The 23,030-nt window shown below is 41.6% G+C and overlaps 3 protein-coding genes across 3 annotated transcripts; 1 reads left to right on the top strand and 2 right to left on the bottom strand.

Moving 5' to 3' along the window:
- Positions 1–653: 653 nt before the first annotated feature.
- On the bottom strand, positions 654–6,844 carry HNRNPH2 (heterogeneous nuclear ribonucleoprotein H2). The gene is made up of 2 exons (XM_041741947.1): positions 6,693–6,844; positions 654–2,881 (listed from the first exon to the last, which is right to left on the bottom strand). The coding sequence occupies exon 2, from the start codon at positions 2,826–2,828 to the stop codon at positions 1,479–1,481; it is 1,350 nt and encodes a 449-aa protein (XP_041597881.1). The 5' UTR covers positions 2,829–2,881; positions 6,693–6,844; the 3' UTR covers positions 654–1,478.
- Positions 6,845–6,962: 118 nt separating this feature from the next.
- On the top strand, positions 6,963–14,876 carry GLA (galactosidase alpha). The gene is made up of 7 exons (XM_041742133.1): positions 6,963–7,299; positions 9,968–10,142; positions 11,097–11,274; positions 11,873–11,964; positions 13,423–13,584; positions 13,969–14,166; positions 14,551–14,876. The coding sequence occupies exons 1-7, from the start codon at positions 7,106–7,108 to the stop codon at positions 14,812–14,814; spliced, it is 1,263 nt and encodes a 420-aa protein (XP_041598067.1). The 5' UTR covers positions 6,963–7,105; the 3' UTR covers positions 14,815–14,876.
- A 2,228-nt stretch (positions 14,877–17,104) lies between these two features.
- LOC121483521 (60S ribosomal protein L36a-like) lies at positions 17,105–19,913 on the bottom strand. Its single transcript, XM_041742135.1, has 5 exons — positions 19,854–19,913; positions 19,354–19,459; positions 18,879–18,946; positions 17,461–17,583; positions 17,105–17,177 (listed from the first exon to the last, which is right to left on the bottom strand). The coding sequence occupies exons 1-5, from the start codon at positions 19,878–19,880 to the stop codon at positions 17,157–17,159; spliced, it is 345 nt and encodes a 114-aa protein (XP_041598069.1). The 5' UTR covers positions 19,881–19,913; the 3' UTR covers positions 17,105–17,156.
- Between the last annotated feature and the right edge of the window lie 3,117 nt (positions 19,914–23,030).

Below are 23,030 nucleotides of genomic sequence, written 5' to 3'. Positions count from 1 at the left end.
AATTTCAATGGCAGGGGCACCTGGGTGGCTCAGTGGGTTAAGTATCTGCTTTTGGCTCAGGTCATGACCTCAAGGTCCTGGGATCAAGCCCCATGTCTGGGACCCTCCTCAGTGTGGAGTCTTGCTTCTCCCTCTCCCTTTGCCTGCCATTCCACCCTGCTTGTTCTGTCAAATAAATGAATAAAAATCTTAAAAACTGGGATCCCTGGGTGGCGCAACGGTTTGGCGCCTGCCTTTGGCCCAGGGCGTGATCCTGGAGACCCGGGATCGAATCCCACATCAGGCTCCCGGTGCATGGAGCCTGCTTCTTCCTCAGCCTGTGTCTCTGCCTCTCTCTCTTTCTCTCTCTGTGACTATCATAAATAAATTAAAAAAAAAAAAAAAAAAAAAAAAATCTTAAAAACTAAGTTTCAAGTGCAGAGGACTTGTATCAAAGAAATGGTTCATATGATGGAACATTTTTAAAAAATCAAGCTGTTGGGGTTCCTGGGTAGCTCAGTTAAATGTCTGCCTTCAGCTTAGGTCATGATCTCAGTGGCCCGGGATTGCATCCAGCTCTCGGCTCAGCGGCAAATCTGCTTTTCCTTCTTTGATCTCTCTGCCTCTCTCTCTCAAATAAATAAAAATTTTAAAAGAAATCAAGCTGCACAAGATTTTTCATTTTTAAAAGGAAGATTTATTTAACAAGTTTCACTTAGTACAATACATCTAATGGAAATCACAATACAAGGAAAGGTTTAAATCAAAGTCTCAGAATCTCATACAAACAACATGACCAAACTCCTACTAAAGTATTGGTATTACATCTCAAAATTGTCCCAGATCTTTAAAAAAGTAAAAGTGTACACTCACGTGCCTTACAGGATATTAAACCAAAAAGCTAGAATTAACAAACATGCCAAATGTTTTCACTTTGAATCGTAGACACAGCTCCTATATTTGAGTTTTACAGAAAAGCATGTTTCTCAACATGCATCCAAAGTTTTCAAGGTATTGTGGTATAAGAGCAACATTTAACATAAGTGAAACTGCTTTAACCTAAATAATGCTTACTGCTTAGGTATACTCCTACAATGTAACTAACTTGAGGAAAGCTGAAAATTGTTTTAACAGTTATGGTCAATACTGAACGTTGTTATTACACCCTAGATGAATGTTTCAGTGTTCAAAATTACTGAGCTTAAAGTTTTAAAACCTTGACTTCCACTTTACAGTAAGCATGAATCACAAGCCTGTAATGCAAAACTGTTAAACTTAATTTTTGTTTTCTTAAAAAAAAAAGGAAAGAACGAAAGAACGAAAGAACGAAAGAAAGAAAGAAAGAAAGAAAGAAAGAAAGGAGGAAGCTGACCAAGAGTGATCAGAATCAGTATTTCCCATTTACCAATCATACTGGATATACTAGACATCCCTCCCATTCTACAACTCCCATAAATGCAGAGATTTTATTTTTGTAATAGCTGTTTAGTATTGTTTACTTAAGCGAGGTTTGACTGATAGTCACTGGAGTTTTCCTGCAGCACTTGGTCATATCCACTCATACTGCTCTGACCACCGTACCCACCTCCATAACCCCCGCTTAGCTGCTGGCTGGCAGGGCCCCCATAACTAGACTGGTTGGATAAGCCCATTCCTCCCATCATTTGACTACCATATGCACCACCACTTGCCCCTGCTGTAGAATTCAAAAAGAGTTCTACATAGCTGTGATCATAAGCACCCCCACTTGTTCCTGCAGTAGAATTCAAGAAGAGCTCCACGTATCTGTGTTGCATATTAGCTTTGTCTTTTGCCATAGCTGCCACAGCATCTTCATGGGTAGCAAATTCAACATCTGCCTCACCAGTAACTCGACCATCGGGTCCAATTTCAATGTGCACTCTCATGGGGTTAAGAGGTGAGAAAAAATTGTAAATATCATTCTCAGTGGCTCTGTAAGGTAATCCCCTCATGTGTACACAGTGCCCTGTGGTGCTCTGGAAACTGGACCCACCATCTCCATATCTATGGTCAGACATCCCTGAAAAACAGTAATTGAGGTCTCTTCCAAATCTATCAGACCCAAAGCCATAGCCATCATTATAGCCACCATAGTCATCATAGCCTCCATACCCTCCACCATAGGCACCACGCCTCATCCTTTCAAACCCAGTCCCTCTGCCAATACTATTATACCCTCTGCCAGCCCCTGGCCTATCATAAGGACCTGGCCGCTGCATAGCCATGAGCTTTCGCGGGGGGTCGTAGTGGGTTCGGACTTCAGCTCGGCTACTCTTGAAGATTTCAATGTACCTATGCCCTATTCTTTCCTTGTGTTTCTTTAAGGCCTTTTCAGCTATCTCCTGCGAAGCAAACTGCACAAAGGCCTCCCCCGTGCTCCGCCCCTGAAAGTCCACCGGCAGTGTCATCCCATTTGGCACAATTTCCAACCCTGAAAAGAACTGAACAATCTCTTCCTTGCTACAGCCAAATGGGAGTCCTCTAAGCCGGACGAAGCCATCGTTGGCAGTATCAGGACTATTCGGACCTGTATGCTTCAACACCCAATCCATTTCAACACTGTTAGACTTGAACACTTCAACGTATCTGTGTCCCATGGTTTCTCTGTCCTTCTTCAATGCCAATTTCACTTCATCTTCGGATTCAAGTTCGACAAACGCTTCACCACTTGGTCTGCCTTCTCTGGTATAGATGAAACGAATACCTGATGTGCCGTTTTGGATCTTGCAATCAGAGAAGAAGCGCATCACTTCATCAGCTGAGCAGGACCAGGGTAGGCCCCTGACCTTCACCACGAACCCCTCCCTGCCTTCCGTGCTCAGCATCATGATGATTGTTGGGCTCTTGGTGGCAAGCTTGGCTCAATGCAGTTTCAGTGTAGCTAAAAAAAGAATTAGAAGACTATTATCATGGAAAAATGTTCACAATATAGTAAGAGAAAAAAGCAAACCAATAATATAATACTCACACGGATAGCTTTGTTCTAAAATATTCATATAAATAAAAAGACTGCACCAAATTTTTAATTCATTCATCCAACGATTATTTACTCAATACCTATTATGTGTTGAATACCGTTAATAGTGGTTATTTCTGGGCAGTAGGCTTATGGGAACTTTTTTATTAAAGGAGCATTTTCTTTGGACATTTCTATGTTTTAGGTTTTCTATATTGAACATATATTAACATCATAGAACATAAAAGGCATAAAAAATCAGCAGCAAAATCACTGGAAGATGTGAACAAATACGAGATAGCTATACCTGATTACATAAAAATGAAAAACTTCATTACATCAAAGGTAAGATTAAACAGAATTAAAAGACAATACACTTGAGAAGACACAACAGTACATTAATATTCTTATATAATGAACTCATGCCAATTAATAAAATCAAGGAAATATTAAGGCCTAAGCAATAAATGGGAAAAAGACATTAAGGGTGATCATACATTCATTTTATATTTTTCAAATGGCATGTCCAGTACTTGGCTTTGGGATACAAGGATCAATAAACCAAGAAAGGGTTTATAGTCCTACAGGGGCATTATACATCTTTACTAAAGGCAAAAGGGCAAATAAACATTATTCCTGCTATGACGAAATTCTGTGTAGCGTGAAAAGGTGGTATAAAACAGGGACTAGTTGGTCAATTCTAACAGTTGGCACAGAATTGTTTAAACAGACTCACCAGTTCAAGGATCCACAAATAAATTTTTAAAAATTACGATGGAGCATAAAATAGGATGAGCCCAGGCAAGAGGTTAAGGCTGGCAAGGTAGAGAGTAAGATCCCAAAGGCCTTACTTGATAGACAAATGTTAAGAGTCTTCTAAGGATTTTAAAACAGGGGAGTGAGGTAGGGGAGTGAGGGTAGGGGAGTGAGGGTAAGGGAGTGGGTAAGGGAGTGAGGGGAGGAAAGTGAGGTAACCAGAGCCTTTTCAAATAATAGATCACCCTGGCAACAGTGTGGAACTCAAACAGAGGGGGCTGGTGTGACACAAGCAGGATCAGTTATAACCCCAGCCTCTTTGTGGCATAAAGGATTTCACCTAAGGCAACAGCAGTTTTGTTTTTTTTTTTTTTTAGCAGTTTTAAAAAAGAAAGGACAGCCCCTGGGTGGCTCAGTTGGTTAAGCAGCTGCCTTTGGCTCAGGTCCTGATCTCAGGGTCCGGGGGACTGAGTCAAGACATCCTGGAGCTCACTGCTCAGTGGGAAGTCTACTTCTCCCTCTCCCTCTGTTCCCCCTCCCCCCCACTTGTGCGTGGGCTCTCTTTCAAATAAATATTTTTAGAAATAAATAAATAAATAAGAAAGGAAGGATGTGATCTACACATTGAAAGCAGTGGACTCTGCAGGACGTGATAACAGATTAAATACAGGAGGAATACAGATGTGAGGATATAGGAGAGTTGTCTGAGAAATGTTCAAACTTCATCAATTATCAGAAATCGAAATTAAAACCAGAATTAATCAACATTTTTCACCTACCAAGACAGTGAAAATTAAACAGTAAGGATAAGCCAATGCTAATATTCAGGGTTCACAACCACTCCTAGAGGAGTGGAAGTAGATACAGTACTTCTGGAAAGCAATCTGGAAACATGTATCATGCCTTCTGATATAGTAAATCCATTTCAGATTATGTGCCCTAAAGAGATGATCTGAAATTCAGACAAAGATTTATGAAGCTATATATTCTTCAAAAGGTATTTTATTAAAGAGTATTACACAATTTTAAAATTACATAAATATTTAACAACATGAAGAACTACATATGCTATAATCTCATGAACCAGGATCACAGATGCTTTATAATCTCAACTATGTAAAAAATATATATGTTTACATATTGTTTGACCTTGCTAAAATTCCTTCCGGAAACTGGTCAACAGAAATACTCACAAATGTTCACTGCTATTGCACTGTTACTAATGGCAGAAAATTAGAAACCTAACAATTCATCAATAGGTGAAAGGCTGAATAAATTACAGTATATAAATAAAATAATAATAAATAAATTACAGTATACTTTATCCTTAAAATGGAATCCTCCAGGCCTGAGTGGCTCAGTCAGTTAAGCATCTGCCTTTGGTCCTGGGATTGAGTCGTGCCATCAAGCTCCTTGCTCAGCGAGGAGTCGGCTTCTTCCTCTCCTTCTCCCTCTACCTCTTCCCCCTGCTCGTGCTCTTTCTCTCACTCTCTCTCAAATACATAAAATCTTAAAAAAAGAAAATGGAATTCTATGCTGCATTTAAGAAAAAAGATCTGCCGTAATCTAGATTTCCAAAATGTATTAAACGGAATATGCATAGTGTGATCCTATTTTAAAATATAAGCATACAAGTATATATGTATGTAAATGCATAGAAGATCTGAAAGTATATAATACAAATTTGTTTTCTGAGAAAGCAGGAACTGGGGGAGGTACACTGAAGTAGATTTTCACAATTTACTCCATATACTTCTTTATAATTTTAATTTTTAAAAATCACTGTAATTGAAACAAAATATTAGAAATATATATATACATGGGGAATGCATCAAATGTTAATAGTGATTTCTCCGAGTGGCAGGTTTATGGCTTTTTAAATGTTATCTTTTCAATTTCTTGTGCATTCTTAATTTTCTATACAGATTAATTTTATTTCAGCAAAAAATTTTAAATATTTTTTATAAAGTTTTCTAACTTTGTATATGTGCATGGCTTATCTGACATGGTCCTCTTGGAAAGAAAGTACAAAGTTTAATAACTGCCATAAAACTACACTGAGGATTCAACCAACATTTACTAATTGCCTATTATATGCCTGGCACACTGCATCCTCAAATAATAGTCTCCATATAAACCATCTTTAGGGGTGACAGATTTATGGGCTGGTCTTTAGCATGCCCTATCTCATGGATGACCAACCCCATTTCATTTCCCTGTAGCACTCCAGAAATTAACATCCCTTCTGTAGTGGAAAGGAGATTCTGCTTCACTATTGTATCTCCTGGGAAGGCCACCAGGACTAAGTTGCTGAAGTAGGAACTAGGATTCCATTTGTGGGTTAAGAAATTGTGTATTTACATGTGTGTTATACACATACTTTTTATACACCAAAATGCTGAGTAGTTATCTCCTGGTGAGGAACTGCATGTATTTTTTAAATTTATACTATACTGTTATTTTTTGAATGTTCAAAACTAGGTGTAGGTTGTTGTTATAAGTAGAAAAATAAGCGTTATTTAAATATTCAATTCAGTAAAAACATTTATTGGGCGCCTCGGTCAGGCACGCAGCGTTTGCCTAGATGTGACTCTACAGATAAAATTCACTTGGTGCGTCCCCCTACAATCAGTGGGGACTAAGTGCCTGAATGGATGGACGAGCACTCCGGCCACTAGTCTCAATATTTGTTTTTCCTAACCCAAGGACGTGGTTTTCAAGCGTTTTCACCTCACAGTTTCTCTTAAGGGTCCCCTGAGACCCACCCAGAAAGACTGATATACAGAAACACATACACAGTCACGAACGTCCACCATTTCCCCACCAGGCGCAGCAAAGGCGGCTTCCCGGCACTGAGATGGGGGAGGGGGAGCGGGGGAGGGGAAAGCAGGGAACGAAAAAGGCGGAGGCGGCCCGCGGATCCTGCTTTGGTCTTCATCATCACCACCCTCGGGTCCCCAGTTCCCACCCACACACCAACCTCTAACGATACCGGACAATTTTCCTCCTTCTTCCCTCAAACGGCTATAGCGAGACGGTAGACGACGACCAGAACTACTTCTGCTCACGTAAGCGGCTGATCACGTGACCACCTACGTCATGTGAGATCTCGGTCACGTGAGCAACTCTCGGCTTAGACTCGGGATCTCTTAAGTGCCGCACTTCCTTCTGGTATGGAAACAGGGAGGGCCAATATCAAGAAAGAAAGCGTGTGGTTGGTTGCAGTGCGCCTTATGTGACTGATCATTGGTTTGCCTCTGGGGATCACCGTCCCAGTTGCCTGAGAAACAATAACGTCGTTATTTAATAACTCACCGCTGATTGGTCCGCCCCTAAAGTTAAATTTAAAAGCCCAGATTACCAATAGAAATTTAACACTGCATTACGGTGACAATGAAGCTGAAGAACCAGTTGCTGCAGCCGTGCTTCCTACTGGCACTTCGCTTCCTGGCCCTGGTTCTCTGGAGCTTCCCTGGGGCCAGGGCCCTGGACAATGGCTTGGCGATGACCCCTACCATGGGCTGGCTGCACTGGGAGCGTTTCATGTGCAACGTTGACTGCCAAGAAGAGCCAGATTCCTGTATCAGGTATGAGAGATACTGAGTACTCCCTTGCGTTCGCCTTTCCGTGTGTTCGTCTGTCTCTGTTTGGGGGAATAGAGGGTCTCAGAGGGAACATTTGACCTTGAGGCACAGCTCCCCTATTACTGCTGCTTTTTTATCCTCAGCAAACTTCCCTGGTTGGCAACTAGCCCCAAACTTTCTCTGGCGTGACCCCTTCTATGGTAGGAGTCGGGTCAGCAGCCTCTGCTTCTCCGTCTGTGCCGGATCACCCAACTAGGGACTTTATCCATTCACCATCCAGTCCTATTCAGACTCTTCTAGTGAACTGCTGTTCTGTCCCTGCCAGGCACTGTTAGTGACCACAGCTGGGGTGAGTAGGAGAGACAGAGGACTAAGCCACGTGCAATTTCTTCTGCTTTTTGGGTGAGGAGTTCCTTGGCTGTAACTGGAGGGAGTTTAGAGGAACCTTGGAGTCTCTGAGATATCCCCACCCCTCACTCTTTTGAGTGTGGTATCTGGCTCGAAGGTTGACCTGGAGGAACTTTACAAAGGTTTCCTCCTATCCAAATGTGGAGTGTTCCGTAAGCGGAAACGGCATAAAGTAACTACGGAATTACAATTAATTTATATGGAAACATTTCAAGCATTCCCAGACTCGAAGAATAACCTCTCTTGTTTGTTTGGGTTTTTTTAAGATTGATTGATTGATAGAGAGAGAGAGAGAGAGAGAGAGAGAGGCAGGCTCCATGCCGGGAGCCCGACGCGGGACTCGATCCCCGGAATCCCAGGATCGCACCCTGGGCCAAAGGCAGGCGGCAAACCACCTAGCCACCCAGGGATCCCCCCTCTCTTGGTTTTGATGCACAAAATAAATGGAGATAAATTACAGATGCTCACAGACACAGTTCAAAGCTGTGGTGGTTTAATGCTGAGGAATGTAGTTCCAAACACATATTTCCTTTTGCCTTTTCCTTTCTTTCCCTAAGTAGTGGTTGGCTTATTTTTATATCTGATAATAAAACTAATGCATAATCATTGCAAAAAATGTAGACAGTAGAGTATAATGAAACTAAAGTTTTCCTGGCACAGAATAAGCACTTCACAAATTCAAATCCTATGTATATAATTTATTTAAGCAATCTCCTGTTGATAGCTATTCAAGCTCTTCCATTTTTTTTATTCTTGTGAAGCTGTGTTAACCATCCTTATATATCATAAGATTCTTGCCTTAGAAGTGTAATTACTGGATCCAAAGGTATGCCTATTTTGTTACATATAAAACTATCCTCCCCAAAAGTCTTACAAATGCACATTCCCAAGAACAGTGTATGAGAATGTCTATTTCCCCACATGCTGGCCAACACTGCATTTTTGTTATTCCTTTAAAACAACAACAACAACAAAAAAAAAACTTTGTCAATATGGTGTTTTTATTTCCACTTACTGTTTTTTAATTGAAATGTTTTGAGTTTGGTTTTGGGGTTGTGTGTGTGTGTGTGTATATTGGGTCTATCATATTATGAATATGGTGACTTATGTTGGTTTTGCACGAATGTGTCAAAAACATAAATTTTTTCTTTTATGATTTCTGGCTCTGGCATCATGCTAAGAAAGTCTTTACCTGAAAATAATATAGTCATCTACATTTTCTAGTGGTATTTTTATGGATTTTTAAAATTTTTAAATCTTTAATCCATCTGGACTTTATTTTCCTATAAGGAATGCCACATTTAATATATAGTAAATTCCTGGGGCACCTGGGTGGCTCAGTTGGTTAAGTATCTGCCTTCGGTTCAGGTCATGATCCCAGGGTCCTGGGATCTCTGCTCAGCGGGGAGCCTGACTGTCCCTCTCTGTCTACCCCTCTGCCTGCTTGTGTGCGCACGTGTGCTCTCTCTCTCTCAAATAAATAAATTAAATAATTTTAAAACTATGTATATACTAAATTCCATGGTACCAGATGGCTGGAAAGATCTCTTTCAGAACTTTGTCTTTAATTCCATTGATTTGTGTATTCTAATGCTATTGTACTATACTAGCTTCATTTATCTTTTGTAGAATGTTCATATGTTTTCTCTTAGGTGAACTTTTGAATCATGTTGCCAGCTTCCTTAAAAAGTCCTTTTGGGGTTTGTTCAGGGTTTTATTAAATGTATAAGGAAAAAAAATGTATAAGGGACGCCATTAAGAAAAATGTATAAAGGTGTGTTTTAATATTGAGTTTTCTTATTCTAGAGCAAAATAATGTCTCTCCACTTACTGAAATCATTTGAGAACATTATAGTTTTATTCATATGGATCCTGCACATGTCTTAAATTTATCTCTAGGTATTTTAGGTTTTTCTGTTGCTTTTTTGGTTGCTCTTGTGAATGGTATCTTTTTTTTCCCAAACAGGTTATTGTTGATATTTAAGGAAGCTATTGATTATAGTAACTTTGTAGTTTCTTACTTCACTCAACTTTCTTCTTCTAATTACCTTTTCAATTTCATGTATTTCCCATTCCTAATTGTTTGAGGTACTTAGCGTGGAAGTATTCAGGCAGGGAGGAATAAAAAAGGGCCCAGTCCATTTTACCTTACACTGATTGCCACTGAACTGGGCAGTAACTGGGTTGAAACAAATTGCAACACCCCAAGATGCCTAATCATTTGTTTAATGAATTGCAATGATTCTTGGAATTTCTCTTTCAGTGAGAAGCTCTTCATGCAGATGGCAGAACTCATGGACTCAGATGGCTGGAAGGATGCAGGTTATAAGTACCTCTGCATTGATGACTGTTGGATGGCTCCCAAAAGAGATTCAAAAGGCAGACTTCAGGCCGACCCTAAACGCTTTCCTAATGGGATCCAAAGCCTTGCTAATTATGTGAGTTTATAGATTATTCTCTTTCATTCAGGAGACTTTAAGTACTTTTGGACTGCAGCTTGTTCAGAAAAACTGAGAAAGTAAAATAGCTACTATTATCTATCAAATTGTAAGGCTTATCAGGTGGAATTTTCATTCCATTAGCAGACCTTTGTTTTGCAATAGCTTTTGAGGCCCATCTGAGAGAAGTTCTCCTTTTGCTGAAACCACTGAGTTCTCTAGGAGGAAGAAGGAACTTGGTTCTTGACATGCGTCCATATATTTCCATATGTTATAAGCAGCTATTACAATTATAGTATAACTAAAAGATAGAAGGAATATATTCTGGAACTTAATACAGCTGGACGCTTAGGTAAAGGCCATGAAGACAGATTTATTCAGTACTACTGCAATAGGGAAAAAGCCAAACTCAATTTCAAATACAACAGAGACAAGTGGGGTTTTATAGTCAATGAGCAGACTTGGGGTCAGTGGATGGAAATTACCAAGAGGAGACATCAAGGGCAAGAGGATTCTTGCTAAAGGCAGGCCAAGGGTAGGGGATAAGGAACTTAATCAGTTATCAGGAGTAGGGAGATGATTTGGCAGGATTCTTGCTAAAACAACATGAGGCCCACTTGAGGGCACAGAGGAGCCAAAGGTATGGTCATGGTGAGAGTCTCTTTCCAGATAATTGTGTCGTTGCTATGGAAAGGTAACTTTTAGGATCCCACCAGAAAAAGATGAGAGTGATAGCTTTCCCTTTAGTTCAGTATCATAGCTTAGGTGTATAGTTTGAATTCAGCAGAATTGGAGACTTAGTCTCCCAGCTAACTCACCTGGATAATTTTAGAGGTTTGTGAAAAAAGTCCCTGATGCCTAGTGAAATATACTTGTCTGTGCCCACAGCCTGGAGTGGTTCTTTCTACTTCATGGTTGCCCTTCTGTTGGGGTGATCCTTTCCTCTCATTTCAGGTCCATAGCAAAGGACTGAAGCTAGGAATTTATGCAGATGTTGGAAATAAAACCTGTGCTGGCTTTCCTGGGAGTTTTGGACACTATGACATTGATGCCAAGACCTTTGCTGACTGGGGAGTAGATCTGCTGAAATTTGACGGTTGTTACTGTGACAGCGTGGAACATTTGGAAAATGGTACGTTTCATTCAATAGATATAGCCATGAGCAAAAGGAGGAACTTGGAGTCCGGGGTAACTGGAGCATCCAAAGAGCTAATCTCCACATTTTAAATTTTCAGTCATAGTACTGGAAATAATTATTCTCTATGTGCCAGAGCTCCTACCTCTTCTTTTTTTTTTTTCAGCTCTCCATGCATTCATTCATGCATGCATATAAAATTCATGCATGCCTAATAATGGCTCATACTGTGCACATTTCATTCAAGAGGGCTCTGAGTTCATTACAAATAGTTATTGTAACCTTCCAGGACATCTCTTGGGAAAGCATCTGGAATGTCAGTCACAGAAAAAGAGCATCTTCATTCCTGCCTTTCCTCAGTATATGCACCATCCCACACTACCTCCTCAGAACAATCCCAACAGTCTGGGAGGTACTAAACACAATTTAATCACAGAGCAGCCACCTATCTCTGCTGCTGGTTAAAATATAACCGTGGCCCTTCCAGGCAGCATCTTTTTTTATTTTCCCCCTCAGGCAGCGTCTTTCTAAAATACATAACACCAGCTGGAAATTCCCTTCTTTCCCTCATTTTCCCCATTGTTTTCTCATACAGGTTATAAGCGTATGTCCCTGGCCCTGAACAGGACTGGAAGAAGCATTGTGTATTCCTGTGAGTGGCCCCTTTATATGTGGCCTTTTCGTGAGGTGAGCTAGTGAGCACAGAATCCAGTAGAGCTTTGCTGATAGATTTTTCAGAACCTGAGAACAAAGGATCACCTTCAAAGTCCAATCTTAACAGTCTCATCCTACCATCCCTCTCAGGATCTAACTACTTCTTACCATTTCCACTGCTATAATTGGATTCTAAGCTACCATCACCTGGGACCTCAGTCATCTTTGATTCTAACCTTTGTCTCATAGTACACAACCCATCCACCAGTAATCCTATCAGTACAATCTACAAAATACATCCCGAATCAGCCCACTTATTTCTGTCTCTGTTGCATCCACCCTGGTCTTCCAAGCCACCCTCATCTCCACCCAGACTACATCATCAGCCTAGTCTGCTTCCACTGTCCTAACCATCCATTTTCGGAGCAGCATCACAGTGATCTTGTTAAAATGTAAATCCTATCACTCCCCTGCTTTAAAAAGCATTAGCTGGCTTCCCCAGGCACTTGGAATAAAAGCAGACTCCATTGACCCAGACCTGGCCTGCCTCTATCCACCCATTACTCTTTCCATGGCTGCACTGGGTTTTCTATCTGTCCCTCAGACTGGCAAGTCTGCTGCTGCCTCGAGGACTTTACACTTTTGTTTTTTCACCTAGTACATTCTTCCTCCAGGATTTTTAAATTGCTGCATCCTTCTACATATTGACGTCCCAAACCGAATGCCACATATTCGGACAGCTCTTCTTTACTATAAAATAGCCCTCTATCTGTTTATTCCTTATCACATTGATCTGAATTTCCTTTTAAGAGCTTAGCACTGTATGGAATTATTTGTTGACTGACTTATTGTCTGTCTACCCCACTAGAATGTAAGCTCCAGGAGGGCAGGGACCTTGTCTGACTTTATCACTGTCTCTCTAGCTTATGGTAAGTGTTAAATAATTACTTATAGAATGAATCTCTGTCATTCCCTTCTAATCTCTGCAAAATGCTCTCCCCTCTTTCTCAACATTGTAAACCTGATACTCTACCTCCCTATCTACAAACTTGTATTCATTCCATTAATAAATTATGTGCCTAGGATTCAGATTACCTTATCCTATGCTTGTATGTCCTATGTAATTTTGCAGCTTTTATTTTTACTAATAAGGATCATTTTAGTTATTTTTGATTACAAAAATGATACATATCCATTTTAGCAAAGTGTGAAAATACAGTAAGTTGTGAAAAAAATTAAAGTCTTCCATAATCTCAATACTTAGTTACCCTTTGGTAAATTTCTAGCACAAACAGTATTAAAGCCATTTTAGTAGGGATTTTAATTTAGATGGCCTACTTCTGAAGCTGACTTCTTACAATGAAATTCCATTATGATCAGGATTTAGCTCTCCACATAGAGACCTTTAATCTGTAAACTACAACTTGACTGTTTTTGTCTTGCAAGAATGTTAGGAGAAAGTAAACAGAAGAGTTATGTCTGTTTCCACAGCCCAATTACAGAGAAATCCGACAGTACTGCAATCACTGGAGAAATTTTCAGGATGTTTATGATTCTTGGCAAAGTATAAAGAGTATCTTGGCCTGGACATCTTCTAACCAGAAGAGAATTGTTCATGTTGCAGGACCAGGGGGTTGGAACGACCCAGATATGGTAAGAATCTGAGCCCCCCTTGCTCAGGCCCCTGCACTGGACCTGTTTCCTATTTGATTTTTCAAGGGAAAATTCTTGGGACACCTGGGTGGCTCAGTTGGTTAAGTATCTGCCTTTGGCTCAGGTCACAATCCCAGGGTCCTGGGATCAAGCCCCACATTCGGCTCCCTGCTCAGCGGGGAGCCTGCTTCTCCCTCTCCCACTCTCCTTGCTTGTGCTTGCTCTCTCTGTCAAATAAATATTTTTTTTAAAAAAAAGGTAAAATTCCTGGAAGCAGGCCTTATCTGAGAGTACTCAGAGCAAGATGCCATAGAAAGTGGCTCCTCTGCATCTAGCAACGTGTCTCATTTTTTTAATTTAAATTCTTGCTTTTCTTTGTCCCAGCTAGTGATTGGTAACTTTGGCCTCAGCTGGGATCAGCAGGTAACTCAGATGGCCCTGTGGGCTATCATGGCCGCTCCATTACTCATGTCCAATGACCTCCGGCAAATCAGCCCTCAAGCCAAAGCCCTCCTTCAGAATAAGGATGTAATTGCCATCAACCAAGACCCCTTGGGCAAGCAGGGGTACCGGCTTAGAAAGGTACAGTAAATAAGGTTCTATGGGAGAAAATAGGAATTGGCCAGTAACATATTCTCTTGCCCTCTTGTTTTTACAGTTCATTCAAATGTTTGTGTGTTTAAGATGGAATGGCTTTGTGCTCAAGTACCACCATTGCCCTAGGCCCAAATCTGCTACATAAGAGGATGTACACTCATCTTTTGAGAATATTTACCTTTAATCTTCATATCATAATCAGCAATGAGGCTCCTTTTTTGCTATTACTTTATTTCTAAAGCATGCTGTAGGATTTTAATTTTTCCTGGAAGTGCTCAATAGTTCTGACAATAACACTGAATGCCACTACTACTAAGGCAGCTTCTTGTTACCAAGTTGTCACACCTATTTTCTTGGCTTACTTTTCAGGAAGACAACATCGAGGTATGGGAACGCCCACTCACGGACTTAGCCTGGGCTGTGGCTATGGTAAACCTGCAGGAGATTGGTGGACCTCGTTTTCATACCATCTCTCTTGCTTCCCTGGGTCAGGGGATGGCCTGTGTTCCTGATTGCACGATCACACAGCTCCTGCCTGTGAAGATCAAGCTTGGGTTTTATGAATGGACTTCAGATTTAAAAATTAAGATAAATCCCACAGGCACTGTTTTACTTCGGCTGGCAGCAAACTAAACTACACTAAGTAAAGTCTTTTTTAAATATATATTTTGTTGGGGCCCCAGTGTGGCTCATCAGTTAAGTGTTCTGACTCTTGGTCTCGGCTCAGGTCTTTCAGGTTCCTGAGCTTCAGCCCCTACTTCAAAAGGAAAAAATGGTGTATTTTGTTGCCAGTGACTACCCCACTGGTGTCTCCCTTTTCTTCCACTCCACTTCAGCCGTCCCTCTCTCCTTCAGTAAAATTTTCCAGTGGAGCTTTATAAAAATTTCTGAAGGTACCCTTAGTATTTTGGGGAAAAGCTTTTGAAACAAATATGACTGATAAGAAACAGGTATAACTTATTGGGCACTTTTGTATGTGCCAGGCACTGTTCTAGATGCAGGAGTATAGGGACCCATTTGAATCCTTAACAACCGAGGCAGGTACAATCCACTATAAACTGCTAGCAGGATTTCAGCCCAGACTTTTAACCCTTACACTGCCACCTACTGAGGTGCCTGGATGTCACTGCTTACAATCTTAGCCCGAAGGGAAGATTAAAACAAATCTACTGTAATTGAAGGGCAAAAAATACCCCAGCAGGAATGACTTCCAGAGGCTACCCAATGGCCCACATTACTGAATTTTTATGGAACCATCTTGTCAAGAAACACTCCACCACTTAAGTTTCCATATCCTAAGGTTGCTTTCAATCTAGATCCAACAAATGCAGATGGCTTACATTGACCAGTGATAGCTGATCTCTGGCCTGAACACCCTCTCCCCTTTAAGTTGCCTCCTCTCCAGGATGTGATGAGGCCATGACCTTCAGATTGGGTTATGTGGGATTGGATCACTTGGGGGGAGTGTGCAGAGGCAGACTGAGAACCCCAGGCGGGCTCCATGCCCAGGGAAAACTGACACAGGGCTCAATCTCACAACCCAGAGATCATGACCTGAGCCAAAATCGAGTCACTTAAAAAGCCACCCAGGTAACCTGGGAATGGATCATTTTAAAGGAATTTCCAGGCATTACAGTTCCCTCCTTTTCCTACAATTGATTTGCCTGCGAACCAATCTGTAGTCAGTTTCAAGCCTGCTCATCACCTTTTCCCACTTGACCAAAAGCAGCAGCTCACTCATCCTGAATGTACAACAGCACATAATTAGCAGGGGACAAAGGCCCTCAAAATACAAAGTGCATGCTGTAACAATTCCTTTGCCTGTCAGGTGATTACCAATTATCTTCAATAAAATTGAAAGAGTAATCAGTTGCTAAAACTGACAAACCCAGACTAATCACCCACAGAAACAAGGTAATTTTGGAAGAAAACCGTTCCATCTCACTGACATACTTCCAGTTACCAAAATGTATCACTTATGTGCTTTGCCTCCAGTTTTGCTGCACAATATGAAAAGCTGAACATAATCAAGGATACAAAGAGGAAAAGGATGTAATAAAGTTTCCAACTAGGAGACCTCTTTAAAAAACGAGATAATCCCTGTTAAATTCTGCCGGGCAGCTTAATTCACTAGAAATTATATCTTCTGCAGTTATTTCAAGATGAAAATTTAGGTCTACTTTAAAATTTGAAGGGGGGGCCTGGGTGGCTAAGTGGTTAGGCACCTGCCTTTGGCTGAGGTAGTGATCCTGGGGTCCTGGAATCGAGTCCCATGATCAGTCTCCCCATGGGGAATCTGCTTCTCCCTCTGCCCATGTCTCTCGTGAATAAATAAATCTTTAAAAGATAAAATTTGAGGGGGCATGTCAAAATTTTTGAGCAAGTTAGAGTAAGTCTGAGAACATAATGTAGTATGTAGTCTGCATAGAAAAGTGGGCCTAAATTCCTCATTAAATGATTGGAATGGCAAGAATATAAGAGAAATTCTTTCACTCTTGATAAACCTTATATTCACTATGGATATAACTGTTACCATGGAACTCTACTCAGGTCCCATGATAACCTTTGCTTAAATAACCTAAGTGCCAAATTGGAAAATCAAAATGTTTGATGGGACTTCAACCAGTTCAAATCTAATCCAAAATGAGTCAAGTAGGGCAGCCCCGGTGGCCCAGCGCCCAGCGGTTTAGCGCCGCCTTTGGCCTTGGGTGTGATCCTGGAGACCCAGGATTGAGTCCCATGTCGGGCTCCCTGCATGGAGCCTGCTTCCCCCTCTGCCTGTGTTTCTGCCTGTGTCTGTCATGAATAAATAAACAAAATCTTAAAAAAAAGGTATCCAGAAGAATCAAGTATAAATTGCCCCACAAGGGGAATTTGATGGCACTAGTTTATTTCCCTCTTAAAAAGACCAACTGCAACCAAATGAAGTGAACGTAACATCAAGATTTTATTGTCTTCATAACAAAGTATGAAGTTTAGAACTGGATCACTTGGCCCTGTAATGGAACAGAAAAAAAAATTAAGTTTTTTTTTTCTTTTATAATGTTGCAAAGAACATCTACTCTCTCAAGTACACGGTCTATCCCCCTAAAAGGATCACCATCTTTTAATTAAGTCAAGTCTCATGCCAAAACCAACACCAAAAACCTCATACCTTTAGGTATGGCTCTAGTTATCTGAAGAGCATTACCCCATTTCAGATTCCACCATCAGTAAATGGAGAGAAATATTCAACTCTCCCAAGAGAAATGATTGCACCTTCCACCCAAAATTATATACCTTTCTCTTCTTATCTCCTCCCAGTTCAAAATGCTTGCATCTCTTAATAGCCAGCATTCTCTTCGATCTGCAGTTGGGCTCAACACATTCAAGCCTCAGCACAATCTTCTTTGTAGTTTTAGCCTGGAAAAATAGAAGTCAACCCCTTCATAAATCACTGCAGAAAATCCTTTTTCAAAATAGACTGTTGGGTTAAGTACCACTTAAAAGGGAAGCTTTGCAAATGACAGAGTTGTGGCAATTTGTATTTAGCTACAAGGAGAAAATAGAAATGTGAAAATCAGTGCATTTAAGAGAAAACTTAATAGCAAGGGTAGGAGCTTGTCTAACTGCCATCAAATTCTCTATTATCAAACATCCCAAAGTGGAGCTCATCAAGTAGGCATTCGTAAAACCGCCTTGAGCTTGTGGCCTTTCACTAGCTCTACAGTCGTACTCCCCACAACCAAAAATGGGTCAACAAAGTGCATAAAAACGATGAAATAAACACAACTTTCTCATTAAATAGGGTCAGTAACTTAAGATCTATCCATCCTCTGGAGACTACCTAAGTTTGTCTATAATTAATGTCCATTCAACTGTATTATTTAACTCAAGGTACACTAATCAACTTTTTAAGCCTACTATCATCAGAATTCTACATCTGCCTGTTCAGTTCTCAAAAAACCAAAACCTGGGCGGAATCTCCCCACCTTTTAAACAAGTTAGACGAATGTGAAAAGGCAATCTGCCATTCCTTTTACCACTTTGAGATCCAACCATTTATTTACAGCACCTAAATGAACAATGAAGTTATTCCTTAGTACTTTCTGGAACGATGTTGAATGCTGAGCAAAGCACCAAAAGAAATGCTGTGTTCATAGGAATGCCATTCCAGGCACTATACATATGCTTTAAGGGATAGCCAATCACATTTAGGACAGAACAGAAACTGATTTGACCTGGATGAGAATGACAGAACTCAGGAGACCCATGGAAGGCCTAAATGAGGATTTCAAAGAGCTTCAAAACATCCTGAGATAAGTAGTAGACTGCAGGCTTCCGAACGGAGAAGCAAAGTGAGAGACCAATTCTTACTGCAAGCAAGGGCTGAGGATTCACTAGGGTAGAACAGGGAATAGGGCAAAGGAAAGGATTCACTGGTATGCTCAAACTTCAGTCCTTAGGAAGGCAGGGAACATTACTTGATAGCGCCTCTTCAAAAAGGGAAGAACAAAAATAAAATACTGAGACAGTGCAGTATTGTAGACTAGTCAGACCTGGGTAGTACTCCCAGCTCCACTGCCTACTGGACATGTCACTGCATTAACAGAGAACTTCACTGAAACTATGGAAACACACGTAGAAGTGTGAGATACAGAAAAATGCAAGGTCTTTGCCACAGTAAGTGGGAAGCGTGTCAAATAGTAATTACTAACCTTTTTCCGGAAGATCGGCTTAGTCTGCCCACCATAGCCACTCTGCTTCCGGTCATAACGCCGCTTTCCTGGGAGAATGAAGTGGTTTATAATGATAAACCAAAGATAATAAATCACAGCTGCCACATGGAAAACTTACAGGTTTTTCCTTAGGTTTTCCAGCAGAAATATCAATACCCAAGGGTAGGGGGGCGGCACGGGACGGCTCAGATGTTATACTACTACCCGAATGCTGCATTAAAACCAAATTACGGGGCAGCCCGGGTGGCTCAGCGGTGTAGCGCCGCCTTCCACCCAGAGCGTAATCCTGGAGACCGGGGATCGAGTCCCACGTCAGGCTCCCTGCATGGAGCCTGCTTCTTCTGCCTGTGTCTCTGCCACTCTCTCTCTTTCTGTCTCTCATAAATAAATAAATAAAATCTCTAAAAAAATAAAATAAAATAAATAAAACCAAATTACGTACAGAATGTCTTACCCTGGGCGTAAAGAGAATCTTTGCCTTTCTTGTACTGTGTCACTTTGTGGGGTTGGTGCTTACCACACTTCTTGCAGAAAGTCCGGCGGGTTTTAGGAACATTCACCTAGTAAAGAAACAGTTCAGAACGAGCAGCGTTATCAGATACCAACTGCACAACGCCCTAAACCACCCAGCTGAAGCTAAGACATCCCAGGAGGGCTCGACGCTCAGACTCCTTTGTTAGCACAGAACACTCGACTAGAAGGTGGTACAGCCACATGTGCTTCCAGTACTGCGGCCTTGTTAGGCCCCAAAATGAAGACAGTGGATATTCCCTCCATTCCCCGCTAGGTCTACCGCTTTGATCCCATCACTTCATTTATTGGCCCCGAAACCCAGTGCCTTCGGGGACGATCCCGGCAAAATAGGGTTTCTTTGATACGAGTCCACGCGTGGGCCTAGAGTCATTCTCGGATGGCACTCGTCAAAATGGGTGAAAAGATTAAACTGGATGTTACCAGGCCCGCTGCCCAAGGTCCTACCATCTTTACGAGAGCGCTATCCGCACGGAAAGAAGGAGGTAGCGCCGGAAACGGAAGTATATAGGCGGTTTCTGGTCGCTCTTGCTCATGGGAGGCGGCGAGAACGACCATAGAGTCTAAGCCTCCGTGAGTACTGCCCTCTGGCGGCGGAGAGGACTCCTTTCGGAGCCGTGGGCGGGAGCTCAAGGAAGGGCTCTGCTTGAAGGGGATCCTGTCTTGCAATTCCTCGGGTCCTCCAGCTTTGCAGCTTTTCCTCCCTTCATCACTTTTGGCGGACGCCGCTAGGTAGCAGCGTTAAATGAAGGAAGCAGTACTCGTTCTGGATCCTCGGGCGTCTCTGTCCCTATCTCCGAGGGAAGCGAGGAGTAGGATCAAATGGAAGGGCCCTACACACCCATGTTCTTACTGTTTCACTTCAAAGACATTGGGAATATCTGTGACAATGAACTGCTGGTTAACTGAAGGCTTGGAGGGAGCCAGTGCTCTAACTCATTTATCACATGGCTGCTTGGTCCTTTCAACAAATGTTAATTGAATTCCTATTCTGTGTTAGGCGCTGTTCTAGGGTAGGGACACAATAATCAAATAATCACTCTCATAAATATATAATTACAAAGTTCTTTGTAAAATAGGACCGATGGTCAGCATTCAAGCAGCCCCCTGTTACCGAAGGAGCAAGTTGGCTGCACTGGGTTCTGAAAGTGACAATGAAATTGTTCAGCTAGCACAAAAGCAATAAACAGGCAGAGTGATAGAAAGTGTCCAGCAGCTCTTCCCTTCTTTGCATACCTGGCAGAAGGCATGTGCTAGGTTTCAAGAGTATAGCAGAGAAAGACTGCAGGGTTTAAATGGATTTTAAATCCATTTAAAATGGATTGTCTCATAAAATTCTCACGGTCCCTGGGTGGCGCAGCGGTTTGGCGCCTGCCTTTGGCCCAGGGCGCGATCCTGGAGACCTGGGATCGAATCCCACATCAGGCTCCCGGTGCATGGAGCCTGCTTCTCCCTCCGCCTGTGTCTCTGCCTCTCTCTCTCTCTCTCTCTGTGACTATCATAAATAAATTTAAAAAAAAAATTAAAAAAAAAAAAGAAATCTTTCAAAAAAAAATTCTCACGGTAATTCTATGTGGTACTATTATTCCTATTTTACAGATAGGAAAATTGAGGCCATAAGCTATTCAACATTTTGCCCAATGTTGATAGTATTTAGTGGAGCCAGGATACAAACACAGGTGATCTGACCCCAGAGCCTGGGTTTCTTTACCGTTATACAATATGGCTATTGTGGCCTGGTAATTATAATAGCTAACAATTATTGAGCACTTAGTATATACCAGGCATGTTCATAAACACCTCATATACTACCTCTTGTAATCCTAACAACCCCATGCAATGTGTACCACTATTAATATTTAACAGGTGAGGAAAGTGAGGCACAACACAGGTGGTTATTTCCTGCAGCTGGAATTTCATCCCAGGTATTTCTAGCACCATAGCCTTGCACCTAACCATGACATCACACAGGGAAAGCAGGGGCATCTGCAGGGTAGAGGATGATGAAGAGCGAGAATTGAGCAGGAACTCAGGATGGGGTACCAGTGATGAGGGTCTAAGGAACTATGAAAGCCTGAGGTCTCCTGCTTATGTAACTCTCCAGGAATACCCATGGATACAAAGCTGACTCTCTGATCATCCCCTTTTATCTGGATGGTCTCTGGGAAGGAGATAACAAAAACATTGCCCCTACCTGCTACATTCCCTAAAAGTTTCTTTGCCAAACAGCCAGCCCATAGTCTCAGCATTTTCTTCTTCTCATTGGGCCCTTTGGCAGTCTTAATGGTCTTTGAGGAGCTTCTAGAGGTTTTTTTTTCCTTGAGGTTTTTGATGTCAGTAACAGGGCCCCTCTTAGTCTAATCAACCTTAGTTCTTTGTATCACACCTTGCGTGATATGGCTTTGGTTTTGATTCCTTTCGCTAATCCTGCCCTCTGTTTTGGACATGCTCCTGCTCATTAATTTTCCCTACCATGAGACACTCAGAACTGAACACAGGAGTCTAGATATGGTCTGACCTTGCAGAGTAGGTGGCCTATTCACTCTCCTCCTTCTAGATATCTTACTTTTTTAAAGATTTTATTTATTTATTCATGAAAGACACAGAGAGAGGCAGAGACACAGGCAGAGGGAGAAGCAGGCTCTGCAGGGAGCCTGATGTGGGACTCCATCCTGGGACTCTAGGATCACGCCCTGCGCCAAAGGCAGACACTCAACCCTGAACCACCCAGACATTCCGATATCTTACTTCTACAAGGAAGCCTAATATCACCTTGGATATTCTGGCAGCCATGTTACCGACATGACATGACGTTTCTTTTTATTACTATCATCAAAAACCTCTGAAGCATTTTCACAAATGCTACTGCTATCCCACTACTGCACCTAGAGTCTTTTGAAGTTCGATTTGGTGCCCAATTATGGGACATGACCCTTAGCTCTGGTAAAATAAACTTGAAGTTGGCTTATCACACCAAGTGATCGAGATCTTCTTGCAAATCGATTACTCTGGTTCTGTCATCCACTCCAGCTCCCAAGAGCCTTGCACCATTCACAGATTAGCTAGGCTACTTTCTGTATCTTTCTCAAAGTTCATTAGTAAAAATGTTGAACAGGATACCACCAAAAACAAAACCTTACAGTACGTTGGGAAACTTTTGCAGTGACACTCAGCCATTTATTTGCACTGTTTGGGTGCAGCCCTTCTATTATATAGACAAGTGTGTCAAGGAAGTGCTCATGGGAAGATGGTTTATTTTATTTTATTTTGGGGGGGGCAGATGGTTTAAAAAATGGCCTCAGTTTATTTTACCCTATCCCTTGTCCCACTCCTTCTTATCCAGATTCCCCACTGTATGCCTATCAATTTCGTCTCCATCCCAAGATGGATCTTGAGAAGGGACAGGCCATGTGACAACAGGTAGCATCTGATTGAAGGAGAGAGAAAGTCTGTGATGAACGCTCAGGTGACTACAGCATGTTGAGAGGTGACTAGTAAAAGGATATACGTTGTCAATAAAATAGGGAGATCATTCAACACTTACTTCCCATCTATCTTGTGCAGATGTGAGGATTAGCCACTCTACCATTCCTACAAAAT

Source organism: Vulpes lagopus, chromosome X (assembly GCF_018345385.1).
Source record: "Vulpes lagopus strain Blue_001 chromosome X, ASM1834538v1, whole genome shotgun sequence".
Classification (NCBI taxonomy): domain Eukaryota; kingdom Metazoa; phylum Chordata; class Mammalia; order Carnivora; family Canidae; genus Vulpes; species Vulpes lagopus.
Note: the sequence above shows the minus strand (reverse complement) of the source record. Positions and strands in the feature narration are given on the sequence as shown.